Source organism: Rhamphochromis sp. 'chilingali' (genome assembly GCF_963969265.1).
Source record: "Rhamphochromis sp. 'chilingali' genome assembly, chromosome: 9".
NCBI classification, from domain to species: domain Eukaryota; kingdom Metazoa; phylum Chordata; class Actinopteri; order Cichliformes; family Cichlidae; genus Rhamphochromis; species Rhamphochromis sp. 'chilingali'.
The window spans coordinates 17,087,956-17,108,116 of NC_137936.1; the positions used below are offsets into that span (position 1 = coordinate 17,087,956).

Sequence of the window (20,161 nt, forward strand, 5' to 3'; positions counted from 1 at the left end):
AACATATTTTTGGGGAGGATCTAAAAATCTATCAGGTACTTCATATAAATTTTGATGATGTGTTAATTAACTCATAATTAGCATTATTTGATCAATTTAAGTTATTTATTTGTCTGTTTATTTATTTTTCAATGCCACCAGCAGTTTTTTCATCTTTGAACGTTAAAAAAATAAGCCAGTTCAAACTAAGAAATGATTTGTTTTATAAGCTGAAATCTCAAGAAACTATTTGTTTGCTTGTTATCAGTAGTTAAATATTTCTAAGCGACGTAAGCAGGCTATGTTATTCTCCTGCACGACGCACAAACTCAGACACGGTAATATGTAAATATATATTCTAAATAATAGTTTTGATGGGACAAATTAGATTTGACTACTACATATCAATTATCCTTAACTACCTCCCGACTGATTGTCATATATTGCTAATAACTGCAGATTCTGGACACTTTATAAAAGTTTAAGACGCACAGCTGAGCTCGGGAGTTTTTCATTCATTTGCTGGTGAATTCTTTTGGCTCCGCCTCCGAGATTTGCTAGAAGCAACAGGAAGACAACCCAAAAGGGGTGCAGGCTTGAAGAAAAAAACACAGTGGAGGCCGAAATCATCTCGGTGTATTGGCTTCTCCACAGCAGATCCACTGCTGGGCTTTAAACCTTACCGACCTGCCACTTGTGACCCGTTTGTATGCGAGTTATACGTGGCAGATTAGTGAGCATGTCTTCCTTATAGAGCTAAAGTGAGCTTACCTGCCACAGAAGAGAGAGAGACAGACGGGCGAGGTGAGTACAGTATCTGGGCTGACGATTACTCGAAGCCGCTTGCGATCAGAGTGTGTGACACTGATATTTATGTAATGTGGCACAGATGTGGAAATGGAAGTTGCAGGCGGCGATTTGCCTCATCCGCTGCTTGCTGTAGTTTGCTGTTTTCCCTGCCACGTCAGTGAACATGTAGGTGAGGAGGAAAAAGTCCATGTGGCCTGTTGTTGCTGCACTTTGTTGCCAGTGTAATTAACAAAGGAGCGCTATGGAGGAGCACCACGTGTCGGGACAGAGCAGGCTTTCTGTGTGCCCTGGCCTGCTTTCTCTCTACCTCCGCCCACTGGCCTTCAGTGTCACTGGTTTGCATTTTGCTTAGAAGAATCAGTAAATGAATGAAATGTGTGGAGGTAACTGTGAGCTTCACGACCAGTTCTGGCAGCGATCAGTGACCCCAGTGTTGTCAGACGCTGAAGCTTCCAGATGTGCAGCTGTAGTGTGTCCCCTGGTTGTGCAAGCAGTTCTATGCTGGAAAAGGAAACCGGGAGATGTTTTTAGGGTGACAAGTCATGGGTTGTTCACTTCCTGAACGACTCACAGCTCAGACAGTGAGACCACAGAAAGGCTGATCATTCATTATGAGAGTCATTGCTCTACAGGCAGGCTGTGGTAGTTTCACTGAAAACCACAGGGCTGTTCTGTTGTGTCCTGCTGTGAAGACAAGGGGAAAACACTGCTGGCACTAGAGCCCGACGGATTATTTATTCTGACCACTGTCAACCAAGAATGGGGCAAAATGCACATGCAGTAATCCTCTCTACTGGTTCCTCCTGCCAGATATTATCAGTACATGTTTGACAGGGTTTCGCACATTTGATTCATTTGATGTCCGTCACAAAATTGTGCTTCCCACAGTTTGTTTGAGTCAATAAATGTAGACATTTGATCTGCCTGCTGCAAAACGTACATTTGAAACCAGTTCTGGGGAGCGGGGATAAATATTTAAGTCAGCCCACACAACCAAGTGCAGCCTAGCCCAGACCAGTTAAACTGGTGTTAGAATTGTGATGGGAAGGTTTCCTCCCTGACTCCCAAACCCCCGAGAACCCGCAGAACCAACATGAATTACAGAGTGCCTGCTTTGTGACTGTTCGTGGTCATTCATTATAAAGTGAAGGAGTAACCAGGTTGCATGCAGTGAAGAGGCAAGTGCAGTGCATATCATTTATTATCTCGACACATGTTGAGTACCGCTGTATCATGACGCCTTTGTTATCACGGGCAATGTTTTGGCCTATCATATCAAGCGTTAGTAATTTCCTGCCCTGATATTAATTTGAAGCAAATACAAAGGAACTGACTGCGGCCTGATAAATGGAAGTGCTAACAACTTGATTTTTTTTGTTGTTGTTGCTCTTTTAACCTCTGAAATGTAAGGTTTAATTTAAGTGTTGTATGCAAAGTTACTGACAAAGGTGTCGACTTAAATGAGGAGTTAAAGGTGAATATAAACTTGGAGTCAAATTATGTTGCTAGCTAGTTTACTGCTTTTCCCCTTTCCAGGCACATGAAACATGCTCATATGTTCATATTTATATATTAAACCAAATCACAACAACAGTCACCTCCAGGCACTTTATACTGTAAGGTCAATACACCAACAATCAGATGATCCCCTATTATCAAACACTTGGCGAGAGTGGGAAGGAATAACTCCCGTTTAACAGGAAGAAGCCTCCAGGCTCAGGGAGGGGCGACCATCTGCTTCGACTGGGGTGAAGCAAGGAAGACCGGACAAAAAGCACACGATGGGAGAGAGCCAGAGTTTAATAATAACAAATGATTAAATGATATAAACACATAGTGAGTGAAAAAATGTCAGTGAAGAAGAAACACTCGGTGCATCATGGGATGCCTCCAGCAGCCTATGCCTATTGCAGTATAACTTAGGGTCACCTGATCCTGCCCCAACTATAAGCTTTGTCAAAAAGGTTTTTATGTAAATATATTTTGATGGCAAAATTGATCTCAGTGTTATTTAGAGAAGTGAGTTCTGTTTTGTTTTTTGCAGAAGAGAAAGTTTTATTTGCATCCTGTATGTCGGTTCATTTCTTAATAATTTCGAGAGAAATTTTGGTGGATTCATGTCAGCAGACAAGTCTGACTCAGTTTTCTTTGCACAAGAGGAAGAGTTGCGGTAAATTAAAGCAATACCTCTTCCTCTTAGTAACAACAGTTTATATTGACTACATGTGGTTTATAATTGCCGTTTGTGGTTTGGGAGCACGTCTGGATATATAAAAACAACTGTAGGCAATATTAGTCATTTTTTATTCTTAGTAACTAATTACTGATTACTTCCCCCAAAAAGTAATCCAGTTACTTTACTGATTACTTATTTTCAAAAGTAATTAATTACTTAGTTACTTAGTTACTTTTTAAAAACACGATTTAAAACCTGAATAGGTGATAAAGCGATAGAGCTTTCAGCCCAATTCTACTTTTTCTGCATAATCCATCATACAAAATGTAATCAAATGGAAAAGTCCCTTTTTAAAACTTGTTTTATTAGTTTTAATCTTTTAACTTTATGCATCAAGCAAAAATTTAATTATATGCAACATTCTCTGACTGGAAGAAATTTGTTTAATATTTAAACCTATTTTGTACACATTCCAGCACATAAAATAATTTTTTTTTGTGTGTTTACACTCAGTCTTTCAAATAGATGCAAGTAAAACACAGCAGAAAATAAATAAAGTCAAAGACTCAGCGGTCCTGTTGCTCTATTTTCACCTGTAAAGCAGGAGCGGGGTAGGCGGAGGTTTACCCTGGTGCAGGTGAGCCGCAGCGGTCAGTGGAAGAATCCGCGAGTTTCTCTGTGAGTTTCCCATTACGTCGTTGCGCACTCAGTGCTTGCTTGGACGTTTGGGGGGGGGTTTCGCTGTAAAAAGAAGTTTTCTTCCCACGCACAATGCTAATGGACACTAATGTTTTTGTCACTTTTTATGGAATCAAACTCAAAATAAGGTCAGTACTTCCACGCTTTAAACGCTGCACGCTCATACTCTCTCCCGCACTCGATATATTATCCACTGTTGATCTGCACACAGCTGTTGTCACGAACGTCGCACTTGCTTACGTCACTGTCATGAGACATTCTCGCAAAAAAATCACGGTTTTAGTAACGCAGTAACGCAGCGTTCCTACGGCAAAGTAACGGTAATCTAATTACCGTTTTTGCAATAGTAATCCCTTACTTTACTCGTTACTTGAAAAAAGTAATCGGATTACAGTAACGCGTTACAAGTAACGCGTTACTGCCCATCTCTGGTTGATACAGTATTTTAGCCGATGCAGTGATCCAGTGGATTATTCATTCATTAAACACTTTGAGATATTAATAACAAATCTGAACTTGGCAGGTTTCTTTCGTTCCATATGGACATTTTCTTCTCGTGGAAGATGAGGACTGTAAGATTTTTACTGAATTATCTCTATGCTGACAATAAGCCCATAAGTGCACTCTCTATTTATTTGTTTTCCATCTCTGGGCTCATATAAAACACACAGAGATGCTTTCATACTGTGTAAGCCAAATATCTCACAGCCGTTTACAGTGTTGGACTTTGGATTACCTGTTTTGGAAAATGACATTAGCAGCCAAATCCAGAAGAGAATGAATTCCTTGTTGAAGTGTTGGACTTTGAGTGGATTGTGTTTCTAGTCCTTTGTTGCTGTGCCTTTCTTCAGAAAAATGTAAGTTCTAGGCCTACTTCATCTTTCTTTTCTCTGATCATCGTTAATGCACAGAGTCAGGTGATGTTTCTGCTCTACTTTTATTAACAGTTTGAGTCACATGAAAATAGGGAAAATAGATTTTGTTGGTGGCAGTACATCAGCCTGGGGATGTCAGGTTACAGTCAGCTTTGTCCTCTACTCCTTTTACTCAGAAGGCATGAACCAAACGGATGGTTTTGCTGTGCTGTGGTGGGTAATAAATACTGTTAAACGAAAGTGGTGCCGAATCCAAAACACTGGAGTCTAGTTTGGTTTGAGGTCTTTCTTTATTTCTTCGACAGCAACACATCGCTCGCTCTGTGACTTGACATAATGGCAGACAAGTCTTGGTCTAAACAAGATCAACAGGTTCTTAAGAGACCCTGAATGGGACATTGTTTTGTTTTCACACTTTAAAGAGAAGAGAACTTCTACCAAGGAGTAAGCGAGCTCAGAATGCAAAAGCAGGGCTTGCAGAGAGATCCGTATCAGGCATTAGAGGTGTAGTAGGTCAAAGGGGTGTGGATGGATGGAAATCAGTTAGGGGATGGGCTGAGCGGAGGAAGTGCACCAAGCTGCCTTGACAGATTAAAGGCCGAGGCTTTAACAAAGAGAAGGAAGCAGAGGGATGATGTTGTCTCTGGCCGTGTACCTGCTTCCTGTCGGGAGACTGAGGGCTGGAGCGACGGCACAGAAAGATTTTTTGGGTCGAGTGATTGAAGGTGCTTCCTGTGCTGCAGAGTGGTGGGCAGAAGTCCCTCGTCAAAGGACCTCGACTTTAAAGTGGAGCCGCATTTGTTGAGTCACATGACTCCTGCCACTTGTGGATTAAAAACCTAAAATTAATAGTATTTCCCTTTTTTGATGGGTGGGGGGTAAAGGGTGGGGTGGGGGTAGCAGTTGTCTTTATGTGGCAGTTGACAGTTGGGGGCAGGCAGGAAATGGGAGGTGGAGAAGTCAGGTGGGGCCGGAGGGGAGTATGATACGCAACACGTATTCCTGGCTGGAATCAAGCTTAAGATGTTTTTTGTGTCATGCGTTTCACCCATTTCGCAAATAAGACACTTCACATTTGATAAGTATATAATAGAGCACTGATGAATATATCTCCGCTCTAACCGATGTTGGCTTAACTAGCCTTCAAATGCTTTGCAGCTCCAAGCATAGTTTTGTATTACAAACACACAGTGAGAAAAAAAGCAAAGTTAATTCTGTTATGTGCACAAGTCAATTTTAATAATGCTGCTGGGTAAAATATAAAATAACACTAAAATAACATCAAAGTAACTTTTTGTTTGAAAAATCTTAACCCTCTCAAGGCAAGCGTTGCAGATTTGCAACAAGTAAAAGCTAACAACCTGATTACTCCACATACATATTTTATGAGTTTGTTTTACTCAGAAGTACCACTGCAGGTGTTCTTTTGTGCATTAGCAACAAAAACTTAATTTGAGCCTGAGAGGGTTAAAAAACAAATGTGTAAATTGTAAAGTATTTACAGCATGTGTACATTTTTAAGGAGCTACATTAAACGAGCTGAGTGACATTTTTACCATAAGTTTGTCAAGATGTGGGACATTTTTCTACTCCTAAAGCATTTTAGTAGAACTTTCTCAGCCTTTCTGTGTGTATATATCTGTATGGACCTTATCACCTCTTCAACAGGGAGACCAGTCTGTGGCAGAATTTTGTTTGTCTTACTAGAGCTGGGCGATATATCGAGTTTTTAAAACATATCGATATAATTTTATACGAGATATAAGATGTGACAATATCCTTTATATCGATATAGTCTATGTTACGTTATAATTATAGTTGTGGAGCCGCAAGTTTGCCTCTCTTTCGTCCACTTTTGTCTCTACGCAACGTTACTCCGCCTCGCCTTCACTGAAGACAACTCCCCCTCCTCCCCCATCGCTTCACGTGCAGGCAGCGACAAGATAGACACGGCAAATCTCCGTTAACGAGTTACTGCGCATCGCCCTATGCGTGGGGCTGGACGGCGTCAACGTGCTAACGAGCTAAACATGCTAACGAGCTAACCGCGCTAACGAGCTAACCGCGCTAACCCTAAAATCCTTTCATTCTCTCAAAAGTTGATAGCGCGCCTTATGTATGAATTCTGGTTGTGCTTGATGGCCGCGAACCGATTTTATGTGGTACACGGCGCTCAGCAATCTGTCAAAAATGTTTGAGTACGACTTTGGTAAGCTACGGAGCTGCACCGCTTGATAGATTGTCGGCGCATTACGGCTACCGAGGAGCTTCGCGGAGTGATACGTACTGTGCTTCAACGTAATATTACCGTATTGTGTGTGTATAAGGACCATAAATGGCACCTGTAAGAGACGTGGTTATGAAGCGGATTTCAAACTCCAGGCTATCAGTCACACAGTAAAACTCGGGAACAGAGCAGCTGTGAAATCTGTCTGTCTTTGTTATTACGCTCAGTGTCTTTTAGTTTACATTTTGGCTGCACAATTGTGAGCTCTTTGTTTAGCACAAAAACAAAATTGTTTTCTTTTATTTATGGAGCATTATTATTTAATAAATGCTCATAATTTAATTTTGAGTAATTTTTCATGTACATCTGTGCTGTATGTTAATAAAAGTGCCTGTGTGACATCTGGGACACAGCTTTGACTAAGAACTCTCTTTTTGTTCTTATTTTATGGCTTAAAAAAATATCGAGATATGAATTTTGGGTCATATCGCCCAGCCCTATGTCTTACCACTAAATATGAATTGAAGAATTTTAAAAAGCATCCTAGGTCTACCTGTTATAAACATTCAAGTGAAGTACAATTTATCGTTTTTGATAAATTTTTATTCTTTAAGGTTATTAAATGGTAGGAGTGGGAGCATCGTAGAGATAATGGTACAAACTGGCTTTGAAAAGAAAAAAAACACCTTCACTGACAAGGAATAAAAAGACAGACCACATCATACCTTACCATAAAGACCTCATAGTACCACATCACCCCAGTAGAGCATCCTGCTCTCAGACTGCTGGTTTGTGGTTCCCAGGATATTTAAAAGTAGAATGGGAGACAGAAGCTTCAGCTTTCAGGCCTCTCTCCTGTGAAACCAGCTCCCAGTTTGGATCCAGGAAGCAGACACCTTCTCTACTTTTAGGATCAGGCTTAAAACTTCCCTTTTTGACAAAGTTTATAGTTAAGGCTGGATCAGGTGACCTTGAATCCTACCTTAGTTACACTGCAATAGGCCTAGGCTGCTGGGGGCTTCCCACTGAGTGGTCTTCACTCTCCGTGTGTTTATACACTGCTCTGCATTGATCGTTACTTATTATTAATCTCTGGCTCTTTCCCACAGTGTGTTTTTTGCCTTTCTTCCTCTCGTCACCCTCAGACAGTTGGGGCAGATGGCCGCCTCTCCCTGAGCCTGGGTCTGCTGAAGGTTTCTTCCTGTTAAAAGGGAGTTTTTCCTTCCCACTGTCGCCAAAGCGCTTGCTTGGGGTTTTCTCTTTATCAGAATCAGAATCGTGTTTATTGGCCAAGTATATGTGCAAACACATACAGGGAATTTGGTTCCAGTAGATGGTGGCTCTCAAGCACAGCAATGTAAATCACACACACACACACACACACACACACACACACACACACACACACACACACACACACACGTGTCTATATATACACATTACACATACATACACAAAGCTGTGTAAACCAACTATAAATAACGAATCTAAACTTATATACATAAAATACAGAAATGAATGAGGTGGAATGAATACTACAAAATGTACATAAGGTGCAGCTGCAGTCTGGCAGTGGGAGCAGTGTGACAGGTCAACTGTTAAGAAGGGAGATGGCGAGGGGAAAGAAACTGTTCCTGTGTCGGGTGGTCCTGGTCTGCAGGCTTCTGTACCAGCAGCAGATCAAAAAGTCTGTGTCCAGGGTGTGAGGGGTCTGTGATGATTTTCCCTGCCCGTTTACTGGTTCTTGAGAGGTACAGGTCCTGGATGGAGGGCAGGGGCGTGCCGATGATCCTTTCTGCTGCCCGTACAGTCCGCTGCAGTCTGCTCCTGTCCTGTTTAGTGGCTGCTCCATACCAGACTGTGATGGAGGAGCACAGGACAGACTCAATGACCGCAGTGTAGAACTGGATCAGCAGCTCCTGTGGAAGACTGTACTTCCCCAGTTGTCTCAGGAAGTACATCCTCTGCTGGGTCTTTTTGAGGATGGAGTTGATGTTGGTCTCCCACTTCAGGTCCTGGGAGATGGTTGTACCCAGGAACTTGAAGGTCTTCACAGTCGACACAGGGCTGTCTGATATGGTGAGGGGGAGCAGAGTTGAGGGATGTCTCCTGAAGTCCACTGTCATCTCTACAGTCTTAAGAGTGTTCAGCTCCAGATTGTGCTGACTGCACCAGAGTACCAGCCGCTCAACTTCCTGCCGGTATGCAGACTCATCACCATCTTGAATGAGGCCAATGACAGTGGTGTCATCTGCAAACTTTAGGAGTTTGACAGCCGAGTTCTTGGAGGTGCAGTCGTTAGTGTAGAGGGAGAACTGTCACGGATTGCCGGGGCAAGCCGTGTGGAATGTAGAAAAGGACCCAAAAGGCGGCAGCTCTGGTGCAGGTGAGTGTTTATTGACAGGGGTGTAAGTACAAACAGCGGTGGCGACAAAACATGAAACCGGAAACCTAAACTGGGTAAACTAATAAGACAAACCAGAATGAGGATGCAGGGAGGTCCGGAGAAATACATACGGGGAGACGCAGGGAGACCGAGGGGAAACAACACAGACGAACCAGCAATTACTAAGACAGAAAATACAACTTAAATACACTCAGAACACAGGGAGATTACACACAGGTGGGAGACACAGCTGGGAGTGATTAACATGACGAGACCAGGGAGGCAAACTGAAAACACTCACATAAGACGCAGACCTTCACAATAAAACAGGAACACACGGGGGGGAACAGGGTAAACACCAATTAGAGGTGAACAGAACCAAAATCTCGAAGAGAAAACACAAAACGCTGGGTCAAAAGGACCCAGGATCATGACAAGAACAGTAGTGGTGAGAGGACACATCCTTGGGGGGCACCAATACTGAGGGACCGGGTTTCAGAGGTGATCTCCCCCAGCCTCACTTATTTTTGTAGGATCTTTACCTTACAATATAAACTGCCTCGAGTTGACTGTTTGTGTGATTTGGTGCTATATTAATAAAATTGAATTGAATCAAAATTAAAGGGGTACTACATCATTGAAAACTACAGCTGAGACAGTCGAATGTATTTGCACAGCAACACTGACAGCAGTAGTGAGTGGGCTAATTATCTCAAGAAGTCAAAAGGACTAGTGCTGCTAAAGACTTGCACTATAACCTATAACAACACGAGTCTTTGGAGCAATTCATTCACAAACAGACACTAAACTGAAAGCAAAATGAACAGACGAGGACATTTTTACAGATGTTTGGTCTGGTGGCAAAAGTGTAAGGTCTGCTAGACGAGGGGAAAAGCCAACAGCTGCTGATAGAAGTGGATCTCTGTAGTGGGGGGGGTCTTTGGAGTATTAGGGAAAAGGTTTTAAAAATGTAATGTAGTGGAAGAAGTTCAACTGAATAATTTTAGCAAGCTAGAAACTTTTTCACATCAAAAACAGGCTAAAGCTCAAAGAATAAAAGAGAAACTGGTAGCTACCAAAAACATTTGCTATAAAAGCCCCCGCTGTAGTTAAACAGATAAAAGTAAGCATACTGTTGCTATAGAAGGTCATTTGCAAAGTTTAAAAAAAAAACACGAACAGGAAGACTTTCATTGAGAGCGCATGAAGTTCTAACACAAAAGTGCTTTTTTATCGCCAATTCGAAGTTATTTCTAAGATGGACTGCTGGCAGTGTGACAGGAAATAGACTTTGTACTCGTTTAGAAATGGATCCTCAAGCACAAGAGCTGTTGAGGAGCATCAATTCATTTTGGATGTGGCAGGTTTGCAGAGATGTGGTAATGAATTTCAGCCTCTGCCTGGTGTTAGCCCGAGGACTTTTCTCTCTTTATTACTGAACAGTCACCAGCTTCTCCCACACAGAATGTCTTTGGGAAGATGATGTTCCTTGTTCGGTGTAGAGAGTTCATAAAAAGTTCATTATGCTGGTTGACTGTTGTTAGATGGGTTTTTATAAGTTTTTTTTTCTTTTTGCATTTTTAAGCAATGCCAGTGTTGTTGTTCTCTGAAGTGGATGGTCAGATAACCACTTGGGTCCAGGCAGTCTTCATGCCCAGAGGGTGAATCCAGCTGACTTTAACGATTTCATTACTTTTTTTCTAGCCTCATCATGTATTTGCATCTTCAACCACTGTGATCGGTCACTTGAAGCAGTGCACTTTCCACAGGACATTAACCGATTGCCAGTAATATCATTATTGCTTTATGTGTCAGGCTCTTTCAACTTGGCCATGGCCCACAGCACCAGCATCCAGTATGACCCGGTGGCAGAAATCGGTGGAGGTGCTTATGGGACTGTTTATAAAGCCCGGGACATTGAGAGCGGGCAGTTTGTGGCTCTGAAGAGCGTGCATGTGAGGACAGACCAAAACGGCCTCCCGGTCTCCACAGTCAGAGAAGTGGCTTTGTTAAAACGGCTGGAGCAGTTCGACCACCCCAATGTGGTCAGGTGGGTGTCGTCTTTTCATCTTGTGATTAAAATGAATGCTTCACACAGGAGTCATGAATTTTCTTACTTCTGCAGGCTTATGGATGTCTGCGCCACCAAGGGAGCAAACCAGGAGACCAAAGTCACTCTAGTGTTTGAGCACGTGGACCAGGACCTTAAGACATACCTAGAGAAAGCGCCAGCACCAGGATTATCTCCAGACCGCATTAAAGTGAGAACTGGCTCCAGCTATATCTACACTAAAAGTTAGCTAAAGTAAAATAACATTGCTGATACCACATTCCAAGCATGGACGGTTCTGCTTATTACTCATTTAAATCCCTGTTCCCAAGCTGAAAGCTGTAAAATATGTAGTTCCAGTGAAGCTCTGCTTGTGTTTTTGCAGGATTTGATGAAGCAGTTGCTGTGTGGTCTTGCATTCCTTCACTCTAACCGCGTGATGCACAGAGACCTGAAACCAGAGAATATTCTGGTAACCAGCCAGGGCCAGGTGAAGCTGGCTGACTTTGGACTTGCCAGGATCTACAGCTGCCACATGGCCCTCACTCCTGTGGTAAGACGTGTATAGAGTAATTTTCCAAAGGATATTGTAATTTTTTTTTCTAACTTTGATTAATTCTTATTGTCGATTTTCTACCATTTCATTGTAGTCAGCACTTCAAAGTGTTTTAGGCAGCTAGACAGTGAAAATAACATACAGTTTCCAGTCTTCAGCGTTCTGGTGCCAGGCATAAACATTTTGGAAAATATGCTTATTTGCCTTCTTGCTTAGCGTTAGATAAGAACACTACAACCAGCAGATGGTTAGCTTAGCGTAAGGCAGGACTGGAAATGGTGGGTAAACAATCCAAAAGTAACAAAAGCTGCCAAGTAGTAACCCCACGCCTCGGTAATTAATGCATTATATCACATTTTTGTGTAAAGATGTTGTGTAAAATCTCACGCCGTGACTTGGATGGGAGCAGTAACTTCCTGGAGTGTTAGCAGATTGCCAGGAAATACTCCAGGACAAACCATGATGCCTCAAAACTACATTTTTATAAAAAAAAAAAAAGACGTAATATCCAGATTTACTGCACTGGCTAGCATTTTATTACTCATGTTTAAACTGCTATGCCTTGTTTTGGCGTTTTGCTTTTAATGTCACGCACATTTGCCCCATAATTAAAGATGCTGTGATTGTGGCTGTGTCCGCTTATTATTTGTTTTATTTGAATTCTGAAAAATTGTTTTAGTGGTTTAAAAAATGAACAGTACAGTAACAATAAAAGGCTAGAGCCATGCTGGTATGTCTGTAACTTTAGCTAAATGCTAGCTTCTGCATTAGCATGAGTACAGTGAAAGAAAATTACCTGCTGAAGATGCAGACCTTTGCCAGGCAGGGGCATTTTTCCAGGACTTTTAAAAGGAGAGGCCCATCAATTAGTCAAATGAGTCAGGGAGGGAGGCTCATAGAGTTATTTTTGGTTGCTATCTTAATTACAAGGACAGGAAGTAGCTCCACATGCTTATTTTGGTAGATTTTTTATACCAGATAACCTTCCTGACACGACCCCAAAGGACTTTATGTTCCCTCCTGGGATTAAACCACAGACGTTTTACTGATATAGTGTGGAAGTACTGGAGGAGGCTAAAAAATATTCAATTAAATACGTAGGAAAACAAAAGCACTTTAAAAGTGTTTTTAAATTTAGTAGCTGTAATGATCTTAATGTTCACTAGACCTCCATTAGAAGACGTAGCTTCCCCATAATTATAAAGCACCCTTGCTGCAGATTCAGATTTAGCGACAAAGTAATGGAGCCAATAAAATAAAGAGTGGTTACAGCAGTAAGTATGTTTAATTTTCCTGAGTGCTAGAAAAAAACACATCGTTTTGCTTACAGTTTGCAAATTCAAGAGTTGGGGGGGGGGGGGGGGGGTATGAGGGGGAGCACATCTTTTAACAATGCTATTTAACCCTATAGCTGTCACTGCACGTAATGGTATTTACGTGCAGTGATGCATTGAGGGGGACAAAACAGTTTTTAACAGAAAAAGGGGCTCAAAACTTTCTTGTCTTCCTATCTTATCTGTAATTTCCGCCCATGGTTGGAGTGACATGACTACGCAATTTTGGAGGGGCAACATGGGGGCCCAGTTGAATATCAAGGGGGGTCGACTGCCCCGCCCCTGCTACTAGATAATGTTTTGTGGAGTTTTTTGCTAAACACTGTCTTTGCACTACGAATAAACTCTTTTACGTGATCTTCAGACATCAGTAAAGCATTTTTTCTCACCTCAACCTGAATGACACACTCTGGAAACATCTGCAGAAAAGCAGCTAATGTGCGAGTGTTTTGTTCTTCAACAGTATTTGACCTGTTTGCGACTCTGTTAGAGCCCAACCCCAAGTTAGAAATTCCCATCAGATCATGATGAATTAGTATCAGCATATACATATTGATAAAAGGTTTTTTTGGTATGTATCCATTGAGCTGTTCTGTTTGTGTCTTCCAGGTTGTGACCCTGTGGTACCGACCTCCGGAAGTCCTGCTGCAGTCCAGTTACGCCACACCCGTGGATATCTGGAGCACCGGCTGTATCTTTGCAGAGATGTTCAGACGGAAGTGAGTCAGCATTCGATTTTTGTGATCTGAGTCACTAAGTTAAAAAGTAGCAGAGGCCTGATTACTCATCCTCTGCGAGGTGTGACGTGAGCTCTGGGTTCTCATTAAATTCCTGAAAACAGATTAGATTGCGATTTTAAATCATCTCCATCGTGCCAAGTAAGTTTGATTTGCTCTGGTTCTGTGTGAAACCACTGCCTCGATAACCATGACATCTTTTAACTGCACCTGTGATAGGGAAGCAGTGTGTACAAAGGCACAAGCCTGGGACTCGTGTCTAGCTTTTTATTTGCTGTTCAGGTTCTGAAACTGTTGGCTAAGGTTAGAGAAAGTTAAATATTTACAAAGTGTTGTTCATTTTTTCGGTTTAAGTCAGGCTGACTTTCTCATGTTTGACATAGATGTGGATCATTTCTTCGTTTTAATCACGTGCAAGAAATATTTAGTAAGATGACAGGACATGATAGCAAATCCAGTGCAAATGTGCAACGAGGCTGAACATTTTACAGATATATGAACATTTCTGCATTCTGCTTCTGACTGAAACCAAAATATTCACGGCACATTTGCAGTCAGTGTGTGCTCTCTGGTCCTGAGGCACGGGCGGTTTTTAGTTTCTCATATATTAGTACATATATCAGTAAAATGAGTTTTAATAAGGGTAAATTGGTTTAAAGAGTAAATAAAAAAGGTCTTTGCCATAAACATTTTATAGCTGTAACTTAAGATTAAGGTTTATTGAGTTAAACTGTATTTTTTTTATAGCTGTTTAGGGAATGATGATGCTTGGTGATACAAATTTACCATAGAGCAGGGGTGGGTAATTAACCAATAAGCTTAATATTAATATTAAGAACTGACTTCAGCTCAGTATTAATTTTGTTTGGTGATTTAGAAGTTTAATTTAAGAGACTGATCCTGTGATAGCAGCAATTTTATGAACGTATTAGAGGAGCTTTTAAGTTTAATCAGAAATGCTAAGAAGCACACAGCAGCTCCACCTAGCGGTACAAATGACACATTGCATCAAAGGATGAATGCCTAAAAAACGATCCCTTTGTGAGCAGTTCCTATGAAGATGGTGAGATTCTTATGATTCATCAAAAATGCACAGTGTTATGATGTTGTAGCTTTTAGGCCAAAGGTCAAAAATAACCATCAGCTTCCAGCTTTTAACTCGTCTTTGTTCTGTCTGCGTGTTAGACCTTTGTTCTGTGGAGAATCAGAAATGGACCAACTTGGGAAGATTTTTGAGTGAGTAACAAACACTTTCAGTCACATTAACCCGACTGATCATTCTCGCAACTCCTTTGTCACTGAAACTTACACGTCATTTCAGGGTTATCGGCTTGCCGCCAGAGGAGGAGTGGCCGACTGATGTTACACTATCAAGGAAAAACTTCCCCACTCTCACGGCTCGCCCAATCACGGACTTTGTCCCAGAGATAAATGAGCATGGGGCGCAACTGTTGCTGGTAAGGCTCGTGAATTAAATCATTAGAGCGGCTTTGCATCCTGCCTGGTAGTTGATTTATGTCTCAGCTACATACCGAGTTAAAATCAGGGCATTAACAGATTAAGCAATCTCATATCCCAGAAGAATTTCATTTGCCTTAAACACGAGCCTCAGGAATTCAACTGCTGCGATCCTGACAAATTCCTGTGACTCCTTTTGCTTATTCAGCTGGTTGTGTTAGAGGAAGTGCCCTTTTAAGAAAAGGGTTTTGTTCGCATGCTTTACAGAGTGCTGGTTAAAGAGGAAATATGACTTAAATTGACATTTTAAATGGAATATTTAAAGGAGATTTACAGTAAATGTTCATTCCTCCTGTGATTAAAGGCGTTACCTAACTATTTAAAGTAGACAGAAGATTTTATCATGTCTCCCTGTATGATGTGATAAATAATAGAAACACAAGTGCTTTTACTTCTCGGTTTCACTGCAGAATTGGTAAATAGGACTGAATCTGCCAGTTAATCTTCTCTGGTGCAGGAAACATACCTCCGAGATCTTTTTGCTCCATATTGACATGATAGCATCACACAGTTGCTGCACATTCATGATGTGAATCACCCATTTAACCACATGCCAAAGGTGCTGTGGAGGCCATCCGAGTACAGTGAACTCATGGGCATGTTCAAGGAACCAGTGTGAGATGATCTGAGCTTTGTGACATGTTATCCAGCTGGATGGGTACACTGTGGTCATAAAGGGATGGTCATGGTCAGCAGGCTGGTAGGCTGTAGCATTTAAATGGTGCTCAGTGGTTCTAAGGAGTCCAAGATATGCCAAGAAAATAGCCACCAGCAGCAGCAGCTTGAACCATACAAGACACGATGGAGCCATCTTTTCATGTTGGTTACCCCAAAGTCTGACCCTACCATCTGAAAGTCACAGCAGAAATCGAAAGACCAGTCGACGTTTTTCAGTCTTCTGTCGTGTGAATTGTAGCCTCAGTTCCTGTTTTTAGCTGACAGGAGGAGCACCTGGTGTGGTCTTCTGCTGCTGTAGCACGTCTGCTTCGAGGTTTGATGTGCTATGCATTCAGAAGTCTGCCCATTCCCCTCTGACCTCTAAACTCAGAACTGCCGCCCACTGGACATTTTCTCTTTTTTTCTTTGGAAACCCTAGAGATGGTTGTGTGGGAAAATCCCAGTAGCTCAGTAGTTTTAGAAATACTCAGACTGGCCTTTCTGACACTACAACCGTGCCACATTCAAACTTACATCCTCTTTCTTCCTGATTCTGATGCCCAGCTTGTCTTGACCATGTCTACATGCCAGTTGCTGTCATGTGACTGGCTGATTAGATATTCTTTGGCAGTTCATCAAACTGTCCATTAAAGAGCTCACAACGTACAGTGATACACTTCTAACATCGTGCTACTCTTTCCTCCACAGAAAATGCTGACCTTTGACCCCTTGAAACGAATATCAGCCTTAAACGCACTAGAACATGAATATTTTCGGGACGAGGCGACGTCGACTCAGACAAAAAGCTGAAGTCGTCCAGGGAAGCGCGCAGCAAGAGGTAACAGTGTTGGAAGTTTCGACGTATCAGTGTCATTCACCGCTCTGCCTTTCACGATGTCTGCTTCGGAATATTATTTTGTTATTCCCGCATCACAAAAAAAAAGGTAAAAGGCTGAGAAAGAGGAATGAAATGAGGATCGCTGCTATGGTTCTCAATGTGTAAATGTAACGAGTAATAACGTGTCACGTCTTAAAGGACAGTACCAGTGTTTTTTCACGTATCAGTATCGTCAGCTGGCACTCATAAACACAAAAGTCGTGTCATCGCCGACAAAATGTTCCTCCTGCGACATTTCTGGACGTGTCAGATTAGAAAAGCCATTAGATAGTGAGTTTACTGTAGCTGTATTAATATAATACAATAGGAACAATAACATTGTAAGACTGTGACAGGCATTGAGCTGTATGTAAATGATTTAAGCTAGCTGTGTTAAATTTGTGAGGAAAAGGAACAAGTAGAAGTGGATAAGCACACAAGAACGACACACCTTATAAAAATACTGGTATTGCCCTTGAATTAGCTCAAGAAACAAAAGTATTTTTCTATGTGCTGAAAGACTGAATGGGTGTAGTTCATTTCGTGTTTAACATTTGTCTTCTGTTGCTGCAACCATCTGAAATCAGTCATCACTGCAAATATAAATAAATGTTTCAACCACACTGAGGCTTAATTGTGTTTTATTACACAGATTGGGGGTCTGTGGAATGAATGAAACCGAAAAATGGACTGAAATGTGTTTCTTGAATGAACATGAGGTATAAAATTGTGAATCGTGCCATCGTTAGCATATTCAATTAGACGGTACTGTGAAAGCCCCCCCTCACTTCTTTATTTTTGTTAGGTAAATGGGACTGATTCAGTGCAACAAGTGCGAGTATTTAAGGCAAAACAGAGTTCGTAATATTTAATATTTTGTATGACCACCTTTATTCATCAACACAGCCTGAACTCTCTTAGGCAAGCTTCGTCATCATTGCTATAAGTAGTGTCTTGGGAATAGTTCTCTGGACTTCTTGAGGGGCATTCAATGATCTTCTTTGGATGTTTTCTGCTTTTTATTCTGTTTTTGGTCAAGATGATCTCTCGCTGCTTGAATAATTTTGAGGTTTGGGCTCTGGTGAAGCAGATCCGTCACTGATAGTGTTTTGCTGTGTTTTTTCTATTTAGGTATGCTTCAAAAATAAAGTTACTGGGTGAAGGTTTCCAGTATTACATGGTAGATAAATTCATAATCACTCATAATTCCATCAGTTTTGACACAAACTCCAACACACTGGCTGAAACCATCACAGAGCCTCCACTGTGTTTTACACATGGCTGCTGTACCTCTCTCCTCACCTCCTCCATACCTGTTGATGACAATTTGAACCAAAGATGTCTCAGATCCATCACGCCATCAGACCTGTTGCCACTGATTTTTAGTCGAGTCCTTGTGTATTTTGGCATTTTTCTGCCTCCTTCACTTTCTTAAGGATGCCTTAATAATCCCACCTTTCCACTGAGACCATTGAAGCTTTAGAGAACAGTAGATGGATCAACTGAAGAGGATTTGGGTTTTTCAGATACTGTTTTTTCTTTTTTTTTTATGCCTGCCACTTCTTCATTTGTTCTGCACGTGTTCAGTTTCTTCAGATTTTTTAAGGAGACGCTGCACAGCATGCCGAGATGTGCCATGTTTTCTACTTTGGGAGTAAACTTACATGAGAAAAAATGTGATTTTTATGCCTGTCAAACTGTGCTGTTTGTGACATTTTTGTAGTTATATCTAAAGAAATTTGGGGAAAAAATACTTTTTTATATTTTTCTTTTATTTGAATGAAGTTTTATTTGTCTCATGTAGACATTACATTAGTGCATCCATTGAGTTAGGCGCATTTTTAATGCTTGAATGACTCATAGGTCAGTGTGAAGTAGTTTAACAAATAAACAGTAAAGAAAACTTTGAAAGACCTTCAGAAAGCACAGATTGCTCAAAAGCATTTTAAACTTTGCAAGAAAGTCCAGCTGCTTGGATGTGAACTATAAAGAAATGAGAGTTGGCTGAAAGACTTTTTCACAGTACTATACAATAGCAATAGGCACTAGTAAGAAATGCGTTTATAGAGTGTTTTAGACTGTTAAAAGCAATATTTAAATCCCCAGGTCTATCTTGATTTGGTTAGATGAATACATTTACATTAACAGTTAACTTTGTGCTTTTGCAGCATTCCCATTGTTAGCAAAAAGCTCTAAATGTTATCAAGGCTGAAAAATGTGAATTAAGTAAAGACATATGAATGTAATGTTTTGGCAGGTAAGCACAAAACCACATATTAAACACTGTTCTGCTTTTTAAACGTGGGTTTTAACTTTCCATGATTTCCACCTAAATGGCAACCACCTGTGGCTACAAAGAAAACACTCAAAAAACCTGAAAATTAAACAGGCATTTGAAAATAGCGCCATTATTAGCACAACTGAAATATCTGACACATACTGTATATGAGTAATAGCCATTTTTGACTTTTACGTATTAGTTAAGTATGGAAACGAATAGATATCATTCCAGATATGTGCAGAAAGCAAAGTGAACGGTTAACAAGTAAATTATAAAGTACATATCAAAAAATGAGCAACAAAAATGCCAGCGAAGATTTAAGTCGATGAGATAAGATAGGATGAGATGAGATGAGAGCCTTTATTAGTCCCAGAGTTAGCTTCAATGTGTGTGATTGTACTGCTGCTGAAAGAAACTCTACTTTTCATTATTAACTGATTATGATGCTACTATTATAATTTCAGCAGCCTTAATAAATCACAATATGTTTAGTAAATATCTTAAAACCACAAAGGCTTTAACATAACATACGGATGCCCATAGGTTTTACGGCTCGATCTTCTGTTTTTAATCGAGACAACAACAACTGTGACTCTGAGGTTTAAATGTAAGTGTGAGAAGAAAGCCGTTTGCTTGATCCCTGAGTCATGTTGTTGATGCTGACAGGTTCATGATTAAGAGACAAGACAAAATAGGACCTTCTACCTGAAGGTTGTGCATTGCGTTACTTCTAAAGTATGTTTTTGTCCTTCCGCATCTTGTATCTTCTCTGATGTCTTCCACCTAACTTATCATCAATATTTGGAGTTTTCCCTCCATTTCTCCTGCTGTTACTGTAGATAGCTTCCCTCCCTCAAAAACCTATCTTCTGTTTAACATTTTCTATATCTTTCTAATTTTTTTCCCCTTTAGAAACGATCCATCCTGTACATCCTTACTTTCTCACTCAAAGAGGACATGCAGTGAGGCAGAGAGAGAAAGCAGGAGCTGCTCACAAGG

The 20,161-nt window shown here is 41.0% G+C and overlaps 1 protein-coding gene across 1 annotated transcript; it reads left to right on the plus strand.

The window, feature by feature from the left end:
- Nucleotides 1-536: 536 nt before the first annotated feature.
- cdk4 (cyclin dependent kinase 4) lies at nucleotides 537-17,504 on the plus strand. Its single transcript, XM_080892661.1, has 8 exons — nucleotides 537-783; nucleotides 10,968-11,202; nucleotides 11,278-11,413; nucleotides 11,588-11,755; nucleotides 13,702-13,811; nucleotides 15,015-15,065; nucleotides 15,151-15,286; nucleotides 16,713-17,504. The coding sequence occupies exons 2-8, from the start codon at nucleotides 10,985-10,987 to the stop codon at nucleotides 16,812-16,814; spliced, it is 921 nt and encodes a 306-aa protein (XP_080748787.1). The 5' UTR covers nucleotides 537-783; nucleotides 10,968-10,984; the 3' UTR covers nucleotides 16,815-17,504.
- Nucleotides 17,505-20,161: the final 2,657 nt, after the last annotated feature.

Coding starts and splice junctions, on each gene's coding strand:
- cdk4 (XM_080892661.1), top strand. CDS start 10,985: ATGGCCCACAGCACCAGCATCCAGTATGACCCGGTGGCAGAAATCGGT. Junction 13,812..15,014: donor GCAGAGATGTTCAGACGGAA/GTGAGTCAGCAT, acceptor TCTGCGTGTTAG/ACCTTTGTTCTGTGGAGAAT. Junction 15,066..15,150: donor CAACTTGGGAAGATTTTTGA/GTGAGTAACAAA, acceptor ACGTCATTTCAG/GGTTATCGGCTTGCCGCCAG.